Below are 21,081 nucleotides of genomic sequence, written 5' to 3'. Positions count from 1 at the left end.
CCATAAATGGAAATGGAGGTGGCTTGGATAAATGCAGGTAACAGCAATACGTTTAGGCAGCTGTGTGTGTGTCTGTCTGTCTGTGTGATAGTTAATATTCTCTTCTCTGTGAAGCTAGCTTGCTCTCTAGTGTGAATCATGCCCCCCTCTTTTCTCTTCCTTGGTCAGAATTCACACGACACCATAAACTTTAAACCTGAAATCACAATCATAAACCTGTTGGACTACAACCTGGTGTCATGTGACTTCTGATTCTTCCTTTGCCTTTTTGAATAGCCAACTTTTTGAAGGAAAATTGGATAATGATTTAAAGAGCAAAAGTTTGGAGGGCTATAGGGAAAAGGGCAAGGCAGTGGGGCTGGATAAATTGCAGTTGTACAGAATGTGTGGATGTGAGGGACACACTCCTCCCACACACACTTTAAAACACTGTCAAGGTCATTCTTAAAACAAAATAATCAAGAAATTTATTCTGAGCTCAGGTTCAATTGTCAACTTGTTGAAAAGAAGTTCTATTTCAGCTAAAATTATTGATCAGCTGAATCGTATATTTCCACTCAGTTACACAGAAAAAGCCACAGTGTTCTCTGGAGAAGATTCCGCTAGTAAGACACCATCACACCATTTACCAGCCACAAATGCTGAATCAAAGGTTTAACTGTGCGTCACCATGCAAATTGAAGAAAACACTGATATACTTGACGCAAATGTCAGTCTCTTCCACAGCTGCATGATATAGTGCATTTCCTTTCATAAATCATCCATTTTGATAGAAATAGCAGCAAAATGCACAATTATTTAAATGGTGAAAAATTGCATCATGCTGCTGTGCAGAGGGAGCTGAGTGTCCTTGTGCATGAATCTCAGTTAGTTTGCAGGTGCAGCAGGTAATCAAGGCAAATTAAATATTGTCCTTCATTGTGAGAGGGTTGGAGTTTAAAAGTAAGGAGGTTATGCTGCAGCTGTATAGGGTGTTGGTGAGGCCACACCTGGAGTACTGTCTGCAGTTTTGGTATCCTTACTTGAGAAAGGATATACTGGCACTGGAGGGGGTGCAGAGGGGGTTCCCCAGGTTGATTCTGGAGTTGAGGGGCTGATGAGGAGATACTAAGTAGATTGGGCCTATACTCATTGGAATTTAGAAACATGAGGGAGGATCTTATGGAAACATAAAATTATGAAGGGAGTACATAAGATAGAAGCAGGGAGGTTATTTCCACTTGCAGGTTAAACTAGAATTAGGGGGCACAGCCTCAAAATAAGGGCAGCAGATTTAGGACTGAATTGAGGACCACCTTCACACAAGGGTTGTGAATCTGTGGAATTCCCTGCCCAGTGAATTAGTTAAGGCTACCTTCTTAAATTCTTTTAAAGTAAAGATAGATTTTTGAACAGTAAAGGTATTAAGGGTTATGGTGACCAGGCAAGTAAATGGAGGTGAGGCCATGAAAAGACCAGCCATGATCTTATTGAATGGCAGAGCAGGCTCAATGGGCCAGATGGCCAACTCCTGCTCCTGGTTCATAATTTGTAAACTACTAGAAATCTTCCTGGCCAAGTTGCAAACTTCACAATTGAATTTGATACACTTTTGCGTACTTGATATTTAAGGTTTGCGGATCCAAGGTGGACTTTTTTTTTTTAAATTCTTTAATCGGATGTGAGCCGTTGTTAGTCCATGTAGTCCAGGGGCATCCGTAGTGCAATTAGGAATGGAATTTCAGGCTTTTGGCCCAGCAACACTGAAGGAATGGTGACCAAGTTCTGGTGCATGTTTAAATGGTGATGCTTCTATGGATCTGCTGTCCTTCTCCATCCAGTTTGTCGAGGTCGCAGGTTCAGAAGGCGCTATCTGAGCATTTTTCTGCAGTTGTCATGGAATAAAGGTAGAAATCAGCTGCGATCTCAAAACACCCAACAGCCTTAAGGGGTCCCCTTCTGTTCCCGTGTCTGACATGCAATGCTTTATGGTTGTCTCTTAATGCAATGTTAATAATTTTAAAGCTGGGCGGCACGGTGGCACAGTGGTTAGCACTGCTGCCTCACAGCGCCAGAGACCCGGGTTCAATTCCTGCCTCAGGCGGCTGTCTGTGTGGAGTTTGCACAGTCTCCCCATGTCTGTGTGGGTTTCCTCCGAGTGCTCCGGTTTCCTCCCATAGTCCAAAGATGTATAGATTAGGTGGATTGGCCATAAGAAATTCCCTGTAGTGGCCAGGCATGTGCAGGCTAGTTGGGTTAACCATGGGAAATGTGGGGTTACAGGGATAGGGCAGGGGGATGGGTCTGTTTGGGATGCTGTTCGGAGGGACAGCATGGATTCCATGGTCCAAATGACCTCTTCCCAGAATGTAAGAATTCTATGATACTACAATACCTAGAAAGTATTGCAAGTTTCCATTTTTGGCAGTGCTTTTTAAAGTTTATATCGGCAGACCCAGCATAGCGTGTCACTTGGTAGAGGCTGGGGGGTTGCATGGACTGGCTTACAAATCTGTCAAGAATTTATTTAAATTGTTTTATTGTGGTATAGAATGTGTGCATTGGGTACTTCCTGTCTGTGTTGTCACTTTATTTCGAAACCGTCACTACATTTTGAGCCTCTTGCCTTGTGTAATAATGTGGCTTGTGTCACAGTGCCTGTTGCTGATAAGCATTTGCGACTACAAAATGGAAAGAAAATGGATGTGCGACCTTGAGTCGTCACGCTCGGCAATCTGAAAATGAGTCATTTGTTTTTGCTCTGAAATTTTCAGTTTAAATCCTCTTTCGGTGCCACATCTTAGAATGTCGTTTAACCTACTTCACATGATTTAATCCGAGTAGATTGGTTAAACCTGCGAGCAGGTACATCCACAGTTAACAATTCACCATGCAGTTTCCCGAGCAGTTTGAAAACTGAGTGTAAAAAGCAGAACACTAAATCTACCTTGAAAAACAAATGCCCTGCAGCTCCTGTTTGAGGATTTTATGTTCTTTGCACGAAAGCCAATGCTTCTATTTTCAGTCCATAAAAATTTGCTTGGAAACCACTGAGTTGTACAATCTCTTATTTTATAATCCATGTTTTTTTAATACAGCAAGAATCTCACTGCAGTGCCAATGTTTTGTACCTCCTGTGTAATAGAAGAATGCTGTCATTGAACAAAGGAAGTCATAAAATCGCCCAAAACTTTGGTTTTCAAGCATTCTCACAGGTTCTGATTTTGGAATGCCATTTGTTTTCCCTTTCTTTCCTAACACACTGCTCAGAAAATCTCTGCTTCCGAGTTCATGTTGGCGGCTATAAAGAATCGTCCTTCCTATGGAGTGGGAAATGCAAAATCCGTGCGTTACTTAACGTGCTATCGGAAAAATTTAAAGAAATGTGCATTTGCATGGCGCCTTTCAATGAGTGATTTTTATTTTGAAATGTCTTCATTGTCAGAATGTGGAAAGCACGGCCAATTTGTGCGCACGGTTCCCACAAGGTGATAAAGAGCAGATAATTCACTTCTAGTGCTGTTGATTGAGGGGGCATTCTTAGCCCAGACGCCAGGAACAACTTCCCATTGTCATCTTCATAACATGGAGATCTTCTGCAAGTACCTGAGGGGCAAACATGGCCTCAGCTTAATGTTTCCTCCTGAAACAGAGCATCTCTAGTAGTGCAACATTGTCCCTGTACTGCGTGGGAGTGTTCGTCTCGAGCTTGTGTTCCAGTCTGAATGTAGCTCTGGAAATCTACTGTCCTGACTCAGCGATGAGGGTGACACCGAGTGAGCAATAGCTGCCAGGCATTTTGTTGAATCAAAGGGCTCTTGAGTGCCCAGGTAGAATCTCTCGCAGTTATTTCCATCAGTGCTACTGCATTTTTTATTTTAATGATGTTGGTTTGGTCCACTGTTGTTTCAGACAGTCCTAGAACCCCTACAGTGTGAAGGCAGGCCATTCGGCCCTTCAAGTCCACGCTGACCCTAGGAACAGTATTTCACCCAGACCCACCCCATTCCTGGGACCCTGCATTTCTCATGCCCAATCCACTAAATCTGCACATCCCTGAATATTGTGGTGCAATTTAGCATGGCCAGTCCACCTAACCTTTGGAGGAAACCCACAAAGAGAATGTTGAAACTTCACACAGACAGTCGCCAAGGGTGGAATTGAACTTGGGTCCCTGGCGCTGAGAGACAGCAGTGCTAACCACTGAGCCACCCTGCCGTCCATGCCAGTTTGTGGAGCTAGAGAGCAAAGGTCCAACAGTGATGTTCCTAAAGTCCCTCATTTTCCAGGATATAAGGCCATCTTCCATAAGAGGACATACTTTGGTCACAGAGGTAGCACAGAGAAGTCTGATTCCTGGGAAAACTGTTTAGTTAAGTTGGAGAGACTGGGTCAATTAAGCCTAAATTCCCTGGAGTTTAGAAGCCTATCAAATGCTGTCAGGTCTGAAGAGACTGCCCTAGCTGGAGGATTCCGAGCAAGAAGCAATGGCCTCGGCATATGGGCTAGACTATTTGAGACCAAGATGAGGACTTATTCACTCTGAGACTGGTGACCTTTGAAATTCTCTACCATGGGCAATGCAAGCCAAGTCACTGAATATATTCAAGAACAAGCTAGATTGCTAAATGTTAAAGGTGTTGAGGGGTATGGGAGTATGGCATTGAGATAAAGGATCAGCCATGATCTTGCTGAGTCGAGAGTGTGGTGCTGGAAAAGCACAGCAGGCCAGGCAGCATCTGAGAAGCAGGAGGGTCAACGTTTCGGGCAGGAGCCCTTCGTCAGGAATCATGATTTTGCTGAGTGGAGTAGGCCTACCTACTGTGTGCTGTCAGAGACTGCCGTGGAATGAACATGAAGTTTCTTTTATTTACTCATGGGGAGTGGGTGTCACTGCCTGACCCATCATTTATTGTCCGTGCCTAGTTGCCCTTGAAGGTAGCTTTGAAGTGCTGCCTTGAACCTCCTAAGGTCTATGTGCTGTAGCTAAACCCGCACTGCTGTTTGGGAGGCAGTTTCAGGGGCCTGAGGCTGGTGTGTGGATTGGAGGGGAACTTGCAGTTGGTGGTATCAATGTATCTGTCTTTTCTTTTTTTTTCCCCCTTTTCAACCATTTACTACAACTTAGTGACTTACTGGGCCATTTCAGATGACAGCTAACGGTCAACCATATTGCTGTGGGTCTGAAGTCACATAATGCAGTTTTCTTACCTCCAGGGTTATAGGTAATCAACATGTTCACAATTTTTATTGAATTCACATTCCAACAGCTGCCATAGTGGGATTTGAACTGCAAACCCCAGAACATTACTTGGCTCTTGGGATTATTAATTCTAGTGACAATAGTATTGCCTTTCCTGAGGTGTTCACTATCCTTGTTGTTTTGCGATGTAGAACACATTGGAAGGGCATTAATGATGAGATTGAAACAACATGCATTTATGTAGGCACTTAGACAGATATCCTAAGGTGCTTCATAGAAGCTTATTCAGAGGACATGAACTCTGAGCAAGCCGTAACTATCAGAAGTGTTCACAACATGTTTTGGCAGGGTGAGTGTTCTTATTTTATTTTTCCTGAGGCAAATCAAATTGACTTCAGTCTCCATGGACTTGCTCTTCTTAAATTCCTGGGATGTGGTAGTTTGTGTGTGGCATCGAAGAGAAGGGGTGGCAAAAGAATTGAGACAAAAATGATTAAATCTTAGGAGCTGGTTGCAGAGTGGTAATGTCACTAGTAATCTGGAGTAGACGAGCAGGAGGCAGGAAGAACACAGCAGGCCAGGAGGTGAAGTCAACGTTTTGCATAAAACCCTTCTCCAGCCCTGAAGAAAGGTTACACCTGAAACATAAACTTCTCCACTTCCTGATGTTGCCTGGCGTGCTGTCGTCTTCCAGTGTCCTGCTTGTCTACCTTTTGCATTCCAGCATCTTTTGTCCCGAACTGGTAATCCCCAGAGGCTCCGACTAAGTTTCAGGAATATGAGCTCAAATCCCACCGTACCAGCTAGTGAAATTTGAATGCAATTTTTAAAAAAACTAAAATATTTTCAAGGAAGAGTTAGAAAGTTCCTCTGGCTAAAGTGGGAACAAGGTGCAGAGTTGGATGATTAGCAATGATTTTTCACTCCAAGGGTGTTACCTGTATGGAATGAGCTGCCAGGGGAAGTGGCAGAGGCTAGAACAATTGCAACATTTAAAAGGCATCTGGATGGGTATATGAATAGGAAGGTTTTGGAGGGATATGGGCCTGTTGATGGTGGCAGGTGGGACTAGATTGGGTTGGGATATGTTGGTCGGCATGGACGAGTTGGATTGAAGGGTCTGTTTCTGTGCTGTACACCTCCTATGACTCTCTCATACTGATGGGGGAAGCAGGCTCAAAGGGACATGTAACCACCTCCTGCTCCTATTTTTCTATGGGATTGATATTCCAACTGTAGAATAGTGGTGTTCGAGGAATGTGAATGCACACTTCTGAACAAAGTCAAATGGATAAAGCTGACTTGCATTAAACAGAGTTAAAAAGCATCCTGAACAATGTGATTAGCCTCGAGCAATGCTCCCAATAGGAGCTAGCTTGCGGAGCCTGGATGCTTGTCGGCATCAAAGTGTTTGGTTGCTTTTGTTTTGAAGGGTATTTTGACCCAAAAGCAATGACTCTTAAATTGATTGTGCCGTTAAACTAAACTAAATTGGCAGTCAATACGTGCGGATGTAATCCTGCATTGTGGATGCCTGTGTTTGTTTTGAAAGTGATGATTTGCAAATGTTCCTTTTTTCATAGCAACCATTCAATCACTGAGTGCGAAACTCTTCCAGCAAGAATTGTGTGGATTGCAGACCCAGGTAATACATAATTCTCTCTCTCTCTCCCTCTCTCTCTCTCTCTCTCTCTCTCTCTCTCTCTCTCTCTCTCTCTCTTCATCTGAATAGTATAGAATGCTTGAACTATACATTAAGCCACAAGGTAGCCCAGCAGCAAGAACTTTGGTGCAAATTTACAAGACCTTAAATCTTGTTACTCGTTTGGGTATTTGAACAAGTGTCTGAAAAGTTTGCAAAAAGTGGAGCAACTCCAGGTCAATGAAAATGTCCTGATGCTTTTTGGAAATATTTTCAATCCAACTTATTTTAATTTAAAATCTATAGAAAGAAAGTGTGTGTTTACAACTGCTATTTTAGTTTTTTTTGTGCTTGATGTGGGATTGCACAATTGGAGTAGTTTTTGCTGTTAATCCCCCTCCTTGCTGATAGAGTGCCCCTCTCACAGTCTCCTTTTAATCGCGTTTTGTCAGTGGAATAATTAATTAAATGAAAGCTAAATGGCTCAGGTGTGGTTCCTTTAAAGAGTCCAGTTCTCTGGCTTGTCTTGTTCTATTAATGCTTTTCCTCTGATAGATCAGGGAACGCTGGTCTGGAAGTTCTGGACTTGCAAGTTTTTCCAAAGTGGAAACTAGAAAGCACAGGCAAACTTAAGGTGTAGGGTTTTGGTTTGCAATCAGTAACTTGCTGATTTTAGGTGGTTCCAATCCCCCCTCCGGATCTCTGGTTCTGACACTGGGCCAATTTAGGGAATGTGAAATGAAGAAGGTCCATAGGCAGGTGTTTCAGGTAAAAGAATCTCTAAATGTATTTGTGTACAAGAAATACCAGTTTAAAAAGCACTGAATGGTAAAATTGACCCCTTCAATCATACAGAGGGCAGTAATGAAATACACGATTAAATTAAACACTTAGAAGCTAAAACAGCAGTTTTAATTATAGAAACTTTAATCGGGCTTCCTATCCTTGGGGTCCCTGCACTGTCACCTTCCCCTCCCTGCTAGTTAAGCTGGAAACTTTTTTGGGGTCTCGGGAGTTTAAGCTCACGACTGGGAAGAACACTGTTTTTAAGTATTCCTGATGAAGGGCATATGCCCGAAACATTGATTCTCCTGCTCCTCTGATGCTGTCTGACCGGTTGTGCTTTTCCAGCACCACTCAGATCTCCACTCTAGTTTCCAGCATCTGCAGTCCTCACTTTTGCCCGGCTGTGCTTTTCCAGCACCACACTCCTGACACAGTTTTAAAGTGTGTCTGGCTGCTGAGGTTCTTCCTGTCAGTCATTTTGGCTTGGAACAGGCCTGTGTCCGGAAGCTGCTGTTGGGATAGTACTTGGTTGGCATACCACCCCCCCCCAGTTGTTGTGATGGTGCCCTTGCTTTGTCTTCCCCATTCAGCTTCTCTCTCCGGCCTCTGTGGTCTTGGTTCCGGAACTGTTTGTTGGGGCTGGAGCCTGTGGGGAAGCTGTTCCTGCAGAAGCTTGTTATTGATAAAGCTCTCCCCTCAGATCAGATCAGGGCAGGCAGATATACAGACTGTGTGACCTGCTATCTCCCCTCAAAACTGATTTGTTCATTGTGATTTGGAGGTGACAGTGTTGGACTGGGGTGGACAAAGTTAAAAATCACAACACCAGGTTATAGTCCAACAGGTTTAATTGGAAGCAGACAACCTCCTGATGAAGGAGCAGTGCTCTGAAAGCTAATGCTTCCAAATTAACCTGTTGGACTTTAATCTGGTGTTATGTGATTTTTAACAATGTTCATTGTTCCTTTCTGAAGTCAGTTGGTTTCCCGCTGGGTAGAGCCTGTGTGAACAGATTTTGATTGCGATTGAATACGCAGTATCTCTGTAGGCTCCATACTGTCTGTGCTGAGTAGGCGAAGGTAGAGTGTTAGGTTTAGTTGATTTTTCCTTTTGGAGTGAGGGTGTAAGTTGGCTGAACAGTAGTCCCAGAGTGAAATCATTCTGCCTCTGTATGTATTTGTTGCAGCCTGAGCTCTGGATTTTGCCCAGTGTTTTTCGATGTTAGAAAAGTCTAGGGTCTTGCCCAGTATTTCAGATGAGGGGAACTTTGCTCACATGCAACCTCGGAAGGCTGCATTTGCCATATTAGATTAAGACAAATGAGTGGGAGCCCATTGGGGGTGTCAATGTCCAGGTAAGTCAAGGTGGTCCATCTCCTGCTTTGCTGCCATATTGATTTGTCCCGAGGCAGACTTAGCTGGCTAAACTCTGTAAAATCAACTCCATAATTTCCTGGAGAAACTTATTGTTTTTAAATTGCAGAGCTGTTTACATTTTTACCTGAATGCAGAGGCTTCCATCTCCCTCCACTGTTACCACCCAGGCCTGTAACTGTCCCCACGTGACTCCGGCTCCAAATCCCAGCCTGGCACATTGTTGCTGATATGAGAGTCAGGCTGAGGTGCAGGGGCTTCTGGGGCAGGTGGGATACAGGTACAGTTACAATGTTGAAAAGAGATTTGGGTTTACGTGAATAGAAATGTTCTGGAGGGATATGGACCAAGTGCAGGCAAGTGGGACTAGTTGAGTTTTGGGTTATGGTTGGATGTAGTGATGGGTCTGTTTCTGTGCTGTATGACTCTATCACTTTAAGGTGCAAAATGTTGATGTCTTTGCATTTCAAGCATACCTGGCACAGTACAGGAGAGGTGCAAAGCAAAAGTCTCATCTGTTATGTCCCAACAATACATTAGCATCTCTCTGAGAATAGGGCTCCCAATTGCATATTGTAGACTGGGCATAGAGCCAACAGCCATTTTGCTGGTAAGGATCCGAGAAAACAATATAAAAGTGTACAATCCTAAAATGATTACAGGAATAGAAGAACCTGGATGAGCGCGTGTGTAAATCACTGAAGGTGGTAGGACAGTTTGCGAGAGTAGTTAATAAAAGAAGCAATGACCTGGATTGAGACTGATAGAAACATAGAGCACAGGAGGAAGACAGTTATGTTGAGTTTATAAGAGGCAGTAGTTGATCTCAGCTGAAGAGTTGTGTGTGTCGTGCTTTAGGAAGGATATGTAGGCATTGGAAACAGTGTTCAAATATTTCACAAGGATGGTTCCAGGGATGAGGAACTCCCGTAAAGAGGATAGATTTCAGAAGTTGGGATGGTTTCCTTCAGAGGAAAGACAAAAGTGGATATTTTGATAAAGGTTACCAAAATCATGAGGGAACTGATGGAACAGGATGGAACTTTTCCACTTGTGAAAGGGTGGCAGCCAAATAGGTTTGGATTTAAAATGATTGGCAAAAAAAAATCAAAAGCGACAGGTGGGATCTGGAGTGCAGTGGAAGCAGGTTCAATTGAGGCATTCCATTTGGAGTTAGCTATCTGGAAAGGATGAATAAGCAGGGTTATGGGGCGAATGTGGGAGAACAGCAGGCAGGTTGGGCTGAATGGCCTCCAGCACTAGCAGTTCTATGATACTGTAAACCCTGTGAGAGCTGCACATGATTGAATTACCATTGCTTCTTGTTTCAATAATGTTTATTCTCTGATCAAACATTGGGAACGTTTACTGAAGAAACTTCACGCACTCAACATCGAGCCCCTCAATTCAAAGTATGAGCAAATGATTCACATCCCAAAATGCTTGAAGGAATCTAGTTTTACCTACAATGAGCTTGTTTGAACTTGCTTCACATCAAACTAATGAATATTGTCAATCTATTGATCAAGGGAGGGTCTGTATCCATTAATCCAAAGATAAAAAGCTGTTTAAATGCATCAAAGACAAATGGTATTTGTCCCATTGTGCCATCCGATCTTACCTGTTCTACTTAATGGTGCAGCTTAAAGATTTGCAGATTAATACAAGTTTGGAATGAAATGTTAAATATTAACTTCACAAGTCCAAAGCCTTTTCCAGTTCATTCATCTGGAAATGTGAGAGACTTCCTTGATTGCTTTCTGACTTGTTATGAACTTTACTTCCTGCCTTATGTTTACTTGTGATCAACTTGAGCTTTGCTCCTTCCCTCCCTCTAACATCATTGAGTTGCCAGACTTAAAAGCATTTTCCATCAGCCCTGGAGGGTGCAGGCAAACTAATCATTCTTCTGAAAAAGCAGGTTCTGTCCAGAGGCCACTCTAGTACTGGCATCTTTCCCAATTCCTTTCCCTCGCCCTTGTTAACCTGGATTGGCCTTGCGGAATTGCTACAAGGGATGTGCAGGCTGGGTGGATTAGCTGTGGGAAATGCAGGTTACAGGAATGGGGTGGGTCTGGGTGGGATGCTCTTTGGAGGGTCGGTATGGACACGATGGGCTAAATGGCCTGCCTCCACACTGTAGGGATTCTACAATTCAACATGACTGCTATTGTCAATCCACAATAAAGGGAATCAGTGTGCACCAACCACAAGATGCAGTGCAGCAACCCACCAAGACTACTTTGACAGCGCATTACAAACCATGTGACCTTGACTAGCTGAAAGGACAAGGGCAGCAGATACTTGGGACCACCATCATCTATATTTTCCCCTCAAAGCTACTCACCATCCTGACTTGGAAATATGTCATCGCTTTGGAGAGGGTGCAGAGAAGGTTTATGAGGATGTTGCTTGGTATGGAAGGTGCTAGCTATGAAGAGAGGTTGTTAGGATTGTTTTCATTAGGTAAAAAAGGGGGACCTGATTGAGGTGTACAAAATCATGAAGGGTATAGATAGGGTAGATAGAGATCAGCTTTTACCCAGGGTGAGGGATTAAATAATGAGAGGTGAAAAGTTTAAGGGGGATACATGCGTAAAGCACTTTACACAGAGGGTGGTGGGTGCCTGGAGCGTGTAGAGGCAGGCACTGTAGGTTCATTTAAGGTGCATCTGGACAGATGCATGAGTAGGTGGGGAGCAGAGGGATACAGATGCTTGGGAATTGGGCAATAGGTTTAGACAGTGGATTTGGATCAGCTCAGGCTTGGAGGGCTGAAGGGCCTGTTCCTGGGCTGTAAATTTTCTTTGTTCTTTGTTCATCGTTCTGTCACTGGGTCACAATCTGGAACTCCCTCCTTCAGGGCATTGTAGATCAGTGATACAAGAAGGCAGCTCACCTGCACCTTCTCAAGGGCAACAGTGGTGGGCAATAAATGCTGGCCCAGAGGTGCCCAGATCCCACGAGTATATTTTTAAGTGTTTTTCAATTCTTTGAGGCATTCCACAGTATGTAAAGCAAATGAAGGTTCTTCGCTGCATTGGCATCATGTGAGCAATTGTGGCAGGTGATTGTGCAGAGCAAGATCCCAGAAACAGCAATTAAACAAATTGTGGTGGCCTTTTAAAGAATAAAAACTGCAATACTAGACTGACCCTTTTTTTAAAAAGAAAGGTAATGCCATGGGTTTTTTAAATATATGGTACCTAAGGGGGCCTCGCTAAAAAATGTGATAATGTAGTATAACCTGTGCCTGAAGAAGGGGCCAAGGCAGAAATCGTGTGCTCCTACTCTGCAAAAGGTCTTGAGCCCTTGACCTCCCGACTTGTGGGCAACTTGGCCAAGACTGTGACTGTGAATGGGTTGATGGGTATTTATCTGAATACCCATTGATGGATGAGGGAAAAGTGATTTGTACAATGTAGACATGAAAGATCAGTGGGTGAGTTTGTACTTTTTGAGATGGGAAATATTTATCTTGCGAGTTCATCTTCCCATATTCAAATCAGAAGGTATAACTCATTCATACAAGGAAATGGCAGATAAAAATAGTTGCTTGATGCTTCCTGGAATGCAAGCTGTTGTTGCAAAATGGAACCAAAGCAACAATTAATACCATGATTTTTTTCAAAGTTATTATTAAAAGGTTCTGGCTGCTATAACCTACTGTTTTATTTACAATCTTTACTTTATTTTTTGTTTTTAACTCTTTCTCCTCCAGCCTGACACATCAGAAATCACTGATTGCAGTTTAAAATGGGCAGTGAGAGTTCTGACCTTACTTTAAAGGGGCAGGCGTTACAAAAAAAAGCAAATTTGAAATGAAAGTAGAACTTTCGGAAACATTGAGCCTACCAGGGCAAAGACAGCTTGACCAAACTATTGAAGTCCAGACATGTCAACCAGACTTTCAGCTTTATGTGCTAACTATGGGTAACACCCACATCAGTCATAAAATTGTTGGTTCAAATCTCATCTGAGTTGAACACCAAATCCAGCCTGACACTCCCCTATACTATTGAGGGAGCCCTGCATTGTCAGAGATGCCATCCTTTAGGTGAGTTGTTAGACTGAGGTCCTGTTTATTCTGGAAAAGCTCAGCAGGTCTGGCGGCATTTGTGTAGAGACATCAAAGTTAACGTTTCGAGACCGGTGACCCTTCCTCAGTTCCCGAAACGCTAATTGATTTCTCTTCACTAATGCTGCCAGACTTGCTGTGCTTTACCAGCAACTTCTGTTTTTGTTTCTGATTTTCAGCATCCACAGTTCGTTTGGTTTTTATCCTGTCCTGTTTATCCTGTTGGATAGAGGCTTCTACTTTGTTCATGGGCATTAGCTTAGCTGGCTAGGGTAGCAATAATGCCCTCGAAAAGGTGTACTTTCATTCCTTGAACTACTGCAATCCCTCCGATGTAGGGACACCCCATAATGCTGCTCAGAAGAAAATTCCAGGATTTTGGCCCAGCAACAGTGAAGGAATGGTAATGTATTTCCAAGTCGGGATGGTGGGTGGCTTGGAGGGGAACTTGCAGGGATGATGTTCCCATCTATCTCTGACCCTTTTCCTTCCAGGCAGTAGAGGCCACCGTTTTGGATGGGTTGCTGAAGGACTTTAAAGATCCCTTGGAACCATTTTGAGAGAAAGGGAGTTCTCCCTAGTGTCTTGGCCAAGATTTATACCACAACCAACATTTGCTCATTATCTCATTTTGCTACATGCAAGTTGGCTGCTGTGATTATATTTTTTTTAATTAATGACCAAATTTGAGCACTTCAGAGTGATACACTGCGGTTGCGAGAGCTATGATACAAATTCAGGTTCATGCTTTGTCTTTCCAGATGAATGTTTCTGATCTGAATTTCTTCTTTATCTTTAGGCAGGAGAATTGTAAGGCTCAGGAGAAATTTCCACATAACATCCAACCTTGTTCCACTTCAGCCACCTTCCTTACAGATCCACATCATTTTCTTTTACAGTAAAATAAAGATTCAAGTGTTGAGCTGATAGATTGTGCAGTGATTAGCATATTGTCAAGTTGTTAGGTTTGCAATCTCACTGTCACCTTTAGTTTCAAATGTGATAACTAGCACAAAATAAACTGTTAGCCAACGTAGCAAAATCACATCTGTCTTTGAAACTCCAAACTAGCCTTAGTTCAGCAGAAAGGTTACTTTGACCATTTCTTCAGATTGTGCGATCTCCCAGAACTTTCAAATGTGGTGACCCTGTCTAAAATGGCAGTCCCTGTAAAAATTAAATTTGGATGTGGGCATCACTAGTAGGACCAGTATTTGCTGCCCATCCCTAATTTTGCCAGGGGAAAGTAATGGGGGTGAGCTACCACCTTGTACCCACATCCGTCCATCTGATTTAGTTCTTCTATTGTTTTGTTAAGGACAGAATGTCAGCTTGCCTGACTTGAAGTTTAAAAGGATTAACAAAACTTGGAAGTTAACTGCCAGTCATCGTTAGTTAGTGCCTACTATGCGGCAGCACCTCAACCAGAGTCCTCTTGCTGATTAATTAGTGTTCCCTTTACTTGGGTAGTTATTGAGAATTGGCCTGATGAGTGCAAGACAAAAATCTTTAGTAAAGTGTCTTTTTTTTTATGTCAGCAATACTCAAGTTCTGATTTAACCAAATGATGACTTGTGAAGTTTGGCCCTAACATCCCATTGCTCGTCTAACTCCATTTTACTTACCCAGGTGTATGCACCTTCCTGCTGCTTCCTCAAAATGCACCACCACATTTTTATTGATGCTAAAATTCACATATATTTATGTGCTTTTTCATCAAGTCTGAAAACTTCTAAATCATTTCTGTATTTTTTTTTAAAAGTAAAAAATCCGCGTTTACCCTAGATTGGGAAAACTCTTGGAATTGAATCACAATTGCCTCCAATCATTCCACAAACTTAATTTTTACAGGGACTGCCATTTTAGGCAGGGTCACCACATTTGAAAGTTCTGGGAGATCGCACAATCTGAAGAAATGGTCAAAGTAACCTTTCTGCTGAACTAAGGCTAGTTTGGAGTTTCAAAGACAGATGTGATTTTGCTACGTTGGCTAACAGTTTATTTTGTGCTAGTTATCACATTTGATGATTTGATGCAAACTGATAATGGTATGTGGAAGGGGGTCTAGTGCTTATCGGCTTAATTTTGAATTTCTTAGTTCTGCTTATTGGCTACATTTTTGAGTGCCAGCACAAACCGTTCTTTCTTTGCATCTGTGTGGGATGATGCAGTAAAAAGAGAGATGCTCTCTTGATTATATTTTATTTCTGCACTCCTGTTAAGAAATTTAACTGCTATAACCTGGTCCTCCAAATCAACATCAAATTCACTTTATGGCCCATTTGTTCAGTCTACAAGTTAAACTACAATGTTACGATTTCTGGTAAGATACCGGTTAGTCTGGCCTAACTGTCTTTTTAAAGCATCGATGATAAAGCGCAGTAATTGAAATAAGTTCCCATTCTCTGGATAGAGTCCTCTCTAGCAAGGTTCACTTATTGCCCATGCCAAGTTGATTTTAATCTAGAAAGTCCAGCATTGAAGGATACAACTGGAGCCAAATCTTTGTATACTTCAATAAGTGTTTATTTACAGAGCTGTACACTCAAATGCGAACACTGCTGGTTTCAACCTGTTCCTATTTAGTTGATTTTTTTTTTAATCCATCGGTTTGCACGTGTTATGACACACCTTCCAGGCAAATAAGCCTGAGTTTGGACCTTGCCCAGAGGAAGGACAATTACCATACCACCACAAATGATTCTCTAATTAATGCATGACAATGGCATATAGTTGAATCATTAACATGAATGGTAGCAGTGTTGAGCCTATCTAAATCATTGCAGTCATTGCAGAAAAAGTAGGGAATCCCAGGTAACTGACCCAACATGGCAGCACTGTTGCTCAGCGGTTAGCACTGCTACCTCTCAGTGCCACGGACCCGGGTTCAATCCCACCCTCTAGCAGGTGTCTATGTGGACTTTATGCATTCTGCCTGAATCTGCATGGGTTTCCTCCATGTGCTCTGGTTTCCTCCGACAGTTCAAAGATGTGCAGGTTAGGATGGATTGGCCATGCTAAATTGCTCATTGTGTCCAGGGTTGTGCAAGCTAGGTGGATTGGCCATGGCAAATTTGGAGTTAGGGGGATGAGGTGGGTGGCTAGGTCTGGGTGCTTTTTGCAGGGTCAGTGTAGACTCGATGGGCTCAATGGCCTATTTACACACTGTAAGGATTCCACGGTTCTATGAACATGACCCCAGATCCAAAAGGGAATTGGATACAATATATGGCCAACAGGGGATTGTGGGGAACTTGGAGGTGGTAACATTCCCATTTCATTGACGCTATTCCCATGGGTGATGAGGATCAGAGGGGGAAAGATGCTTATTGCTGCTTGTTCAAGTGTTTCAAATAATGATGTCATCCTCATCTTCAACAGACAGGACGTTGCTACAAGGGACTACGGTTACATATTCCACAAAGTTTGCAAGGGAGCCAAGCTCCTCTCCGCTTACTGCCATGTTCTCAACCATGGATGCTCCTTAACTCTGTAACCCCATACTCCCACTCACCGTTGCTGGGTAAGCATTTCCTATAGCAGACTTTAAACTGCAGTTGAAACCTGTAACAGTTCAAAGTACAAATAGCCAATTGCTTTCTTGTTGTACTGTCAACCATTTTTATGTGTAGTGCTTTGGCCCTCGTTTAATATAGCCATAGAATATAATTTACAAAGTGTGCTCTTGAGGAAATTCCAATTTTGGTTATTGAGAGAAAGGACACAGGAACTGGAGTAGGCCATTCAGTCCATCAAGCCTGTTCTGCCTTTTGATACAATCATGGCTGTTTGAACCTTTCATTGCCTTCTCGTCACCCAATCCTCATAACTGTGAATGCCATTAGAAATCAGAAATGTATCAATCTATACTTAAAACTTGAGCTTCCACAGCCCTATGTGGTAGAGAATTCCAGACTTTGACAGTCAGTGTTTTACAATGCTGCTTCCCACTGTCCTGCAGTGGATTTCCATTGAGGTGGTCAACCATTATCAGCTTTCTGGGTATTTTAAGTTGGAGAATTCTCCTTTTTTACAATGCTGAGACTAGTTTTGACAGAAATCAGATTTGCCCTTGTCAGTACAACAGCTAGCAAGTTATAAAAGGTGTTTACAGCACGAGTTAACACATGTTCAAGTTAATATTAAAACAACACAGCTCCTCATTGCTCTGCCTGGTTGGTGCTTTATAACTGCAAAGCTTAAAAAAAACAGAGCATCCATTTAATCAACGACGTGAAGGTTAAGTGGATTGGCCATGCTAAATTGACCCGTAGCATCCAGTGACATGCAGACTAGATGGGTTAACCATAGGAAATGCAGGGTTACAAGGATACAGTAGGGGATAGGTCTGGGTTGGATACTCTTCGAAGGGTCAGTGTGAACACAATGGGCTGAATGGCCTACTTTCACACTGTGTGGCGGTTCTATGATTTCATGAGATGGCTGCAAGTCAATCTCCAACCAACAAACTGCTCTGAAAACTCTGCTGTTTTGACAATTGAATATAAAAGTTGGCAAGTCATATTGCAACTGTATAAGGCTTGGTCATGCTGCATTTGCAGCATTGTGTGCAGTTCTGGTTGCCACAGTATCTGAACGAGGTGGAGGCTCTGAGGTAGCTGCAAAAGAGATTTACCAGCATGTTGCCTGGATTGGAGAGTGTTGGGTAAAAGGAGAGGTTGGACAACCCTTGGGTTGTTTTCACTAGAGCATTGGAGACTGAGTGGTGACTCTAAAAATGTATAAAATTGAGAGGTCCTGGATAGTCAGAGTTTTTCGCCAGGGTAGAAATGTCAAATGTCAGGGAGAAAAGGTTTGAGGTGAAGCTGGGGGAGAGTTTTTTTTTTACAGAGGGTGACATGTGCCTCGAATATGCTGCCAGGGGAGGTGGTAGAAGCAGATATGAGAGCAACATATAAGAGGCATTTTGACAGACTTGTAAACAGGCAGAAAATAGAGGGATACAGACCATGAGCACTCAGATGGGATTAGTTTGGAATAGCATCATGGTCGATACAGAAACATGGGCTGAAAGGCCTGTTCATGTATCGTATTGTTTATGTTCTATGTCCAATCCTCACCACAAACCTAATCCATTATTTTTCAAGGTCATACATCCTGCATGTTCCATTGAAATCCATTAATCAGCTTGAGATAAATGCAAATTCAATTGATGTTCCTTTTTTACTATTTGCTTATGCAATTTGTAAAATGGAAGTAATGATGGTTGGGTACCTCACTGGATGTCTGAAGTTGACCAGTTGCTTTTATTTTTGCAGGTTTTTTGTGATAGAAACCTCCTGTGATAGCAAATGCAAATTAGTCTTGGTTTCGTGTTTCAACATGGTTTGGCTATTTTGAAAGTTGGAATTGGGCAGGGACCTTGTTTCTATAAGTCATAGAGATGTACAATATGGAAACAGACCATTCAGTCCAACTCGTCCATGCAGACCAGCTATCCTAAATTGATCTAGCCCCATTTGGCAGCACATGGCTCATATCCCTCTAAACCATGCCTATTGGTGTATCCATCCAAATGCCTTTTAAATGTTGTAATTATGCCAGCCCCCACCACCACCTCCAGCAGCTCAGTCCATACATGCACCATCCTCTGCCCCTTAGGTCCGTTTTAAATCTCCCTCCCCCCCCACCTTAACCCGGTAGTTTTGGGCTCCCCTACCCTGGGGGGAAGGTATTTTACTGTTGACCCTCTCCAGGCCCCTCAAACCTCTATAAGGTCACTCCTCAGCCTTCCATGCTGCAGGGAAGATACCCCCTGCCTCTCCCCGTCCCTCCAACCCACATAACATCCTTGTCAAGCTCTTCTGAACCCTTTCAAGTTTAACAACATCTTTCCTACTGTAGGGAGTTATAAAGGAGAAGGAGGCCATCCAGCCCAAACTAAACTAGTTGAATCCCATAATAACAGAGGAGAATGAGATTGTTCTGATCATCATATTGTTGTTGGTCTGTTTCTCAGTCTGAATGACCAATTTATAATCCCACTCTTGCATTTTTTTTTACAACTCTTCCATTTTATCACTTTATTTACCTTTTGTCTCAACTATACCTTTTAAAACTCACTGTTTGAGTAGTGAGTTGTGGAACGTAATTATTACCTCTGGGTATTGAAGTTGAGAAGAAGTAATGTTTCACCAGTGTTTTAGTAAGTTTGCTTGAAATAATGTCTCAAAAACTTTCAACATGATCAAAGAAGAGCGAATTAGGTTTTGGCAAAGACATGGATTATGATTAAATCCTGGAATTATTTGAGAGTCCACTAAGTTTGGGAGATAGGATGAATGTTGACTTGTTTTATTTATGAAATTGTTTGGAAAAGATTATTTCAGTTACTGTGGTGTAATTTGTGAAAACACAAGCAGAATTTTCAGAGCAGATTGTAGGGTGTGGATTGGCCAGTAAGATGGAAGCTTTTAACATTAGAACTACAGACTGAATTTTTTTTAAAGTATTTAACCAGGCAGGGAGAATTCTCAGGGAAGCATTGTAATAACACTGTGTTAAGACACTCTGGCAGAGGTGTGCCCCTTCTGAGTGCTGTCTTCATCTTGCATTTGTCATATTGCCCCATTGCTGAATCATGAACTATCACAAAAGGTTTCAATTCTGGTCTAATTGAATGTTAAAGGAGGCCTGAAAATGATTAAAGCTCCTGAATTATTTCAGCAATTTAACAGATGAAACACAGCTCTTCACCTTGACTTTAACATTGCTATGGAATCATACAGCATGGAAACAGACCCTTAGGTCCAACTAGTCCCACCTGCCTGCACTTGGCCCATATCCATCTAAACCTTTCCTATGCATGAACTTGTCCAAATGTCTTTAAAACTTTACCTGCATCTACCACTTCCTCTGGCAGTTCATTCCACACATGAACCATTGTTTTGTTTTAGAAAAGTTGCCCAAGTCCTTTTTTTAAAACCTTCTCCTTTCACCTAAAAACAAAATGTCTCCTAGTTTTCAATTCCCCTACCCTAGGGAAAAGACCTTGCTGTTCACCTTACCTATGCCCCTCATGTTTTTATAAGCCTCTACAAGATCATTCCTTAACCTCCTGCACTCTAGTGAAAAAGGTTCCAGACTATATTTATAACTCAAATCCTCCATTCCCAGCAACATCTTTGTAAATCTTTTCCGAATTGCCTCCAATTTAGTAATATCCTTCCTATAGCAGGGTGACAAGAACTGTAGGCCGTACTACAGATGAGCCTTCCCAACATCCTATACAACCTCAATATGGCGTCCCAACTCCAATACTAAGTCTGAACAATGAAGACAAGCATGCTAAATGACTACTTAACCACCCTGTGTACCTGTGAAGCAAATTTCAAAGAATTAAATGTCTGAACCCCTAGATCTCTGTTCTGCAACCCTACCCAGGGCCCTACCATTAATTACATAATCCTACACTTGTTCATTTTACCAAAATCCAATAGCTCTCATTTATCCAAAATAAACTCCATCTGCCCATCTCATCAGTCCATTGACCCCAATTGATCAAGATCTCCTTGTAATCTTAGATGACTTCCTTCACTATCCATTTTACTACTAACTTGGTGTAATCTGCAAACTTACTAACCATGCCGCTGATATTCTCATCCAAATTGTTCATGTAAATGACAAGCAACAGTGGACTTAGCACCAATTCCTGTGGAGCACTGCTGGTCACAGGCCTCCAGTCCGAAAACAACTCCACCATTACCCTCTGTCTCCTGCCATTAAACCAATTTTGTATCCAACTGGAAAGTTCACCCCGAATCCCATGTGATCTACCTTTACTGTTTTAGTCTACCATGCAGATCCTTTATCAAACATTTTACTGAAGTCCATGTAGACAACGTCTACTGCTCTTCCCTCATCAATATTTTTGGTTACTTAGAGTCATAGTCATTGCTGTGGTTCTGTTCGCCGAGCTGGAAGTTTTTGTTGCAAACGTTTCGTCCCCTGTCTAGGTGACATCCTCAGTGCTTGGGAACCTCCTGTGAAGCGCTTCTGT

The 21,081-nt window shown here is 42.5% G+C and overlaps 1 protein-coding gene across 6 annotated transcripts in view; it reads left to right on the top strand.

Moving 5' to 3' along the window:
* LOC122561569 (lymphoid-restricted membrane protein) overlaps positions 1-21,081 on the top strand; it is a 165,967-nt gene that overhangs the window by 101,819 nt on the left and 43,067 nt on the right. For all 6 annotated transcript variants that reach the window (XM_043713369.1, XM_043713370.1, XM_043713372.1 and 3 more), the window contains exons 20-21: positions 6,766-6,827; positions 16,443-16,584. In XM_043713369.1, coding sequence (XP_043569304.1) covers positions 6,766-6,827; positions 16,443-16,584 — 204 coding nt within the window. The remainder of the gene's footprint in view (positions 1-6,765; positions 6,828-16,442; positions 16,585-21,081) is intronic.

The sequence above is a fragment of the Chiloscyllium plagiosum genome, chromosome 23 (genome assembly GCF_004010195.1).
Source record: "Chiloscyllium plagiosum isolate BGI_BamShark_2017 chromosome 23, ASM401019v2, whole genome shotgun sequence".
NCBI classification, from domain to species: Eukaryota; Metazoa; Chordata; class Chondrichthyes; order Orectolobiformes; family Hemiscylliidae; genus Chiloscyllium; species Chiloscyllium plagiosum.
Note: the sequence above shows the minus strand (reverse complement) of the source record. Positions and strands in the feature narration are given on the sequence as shown.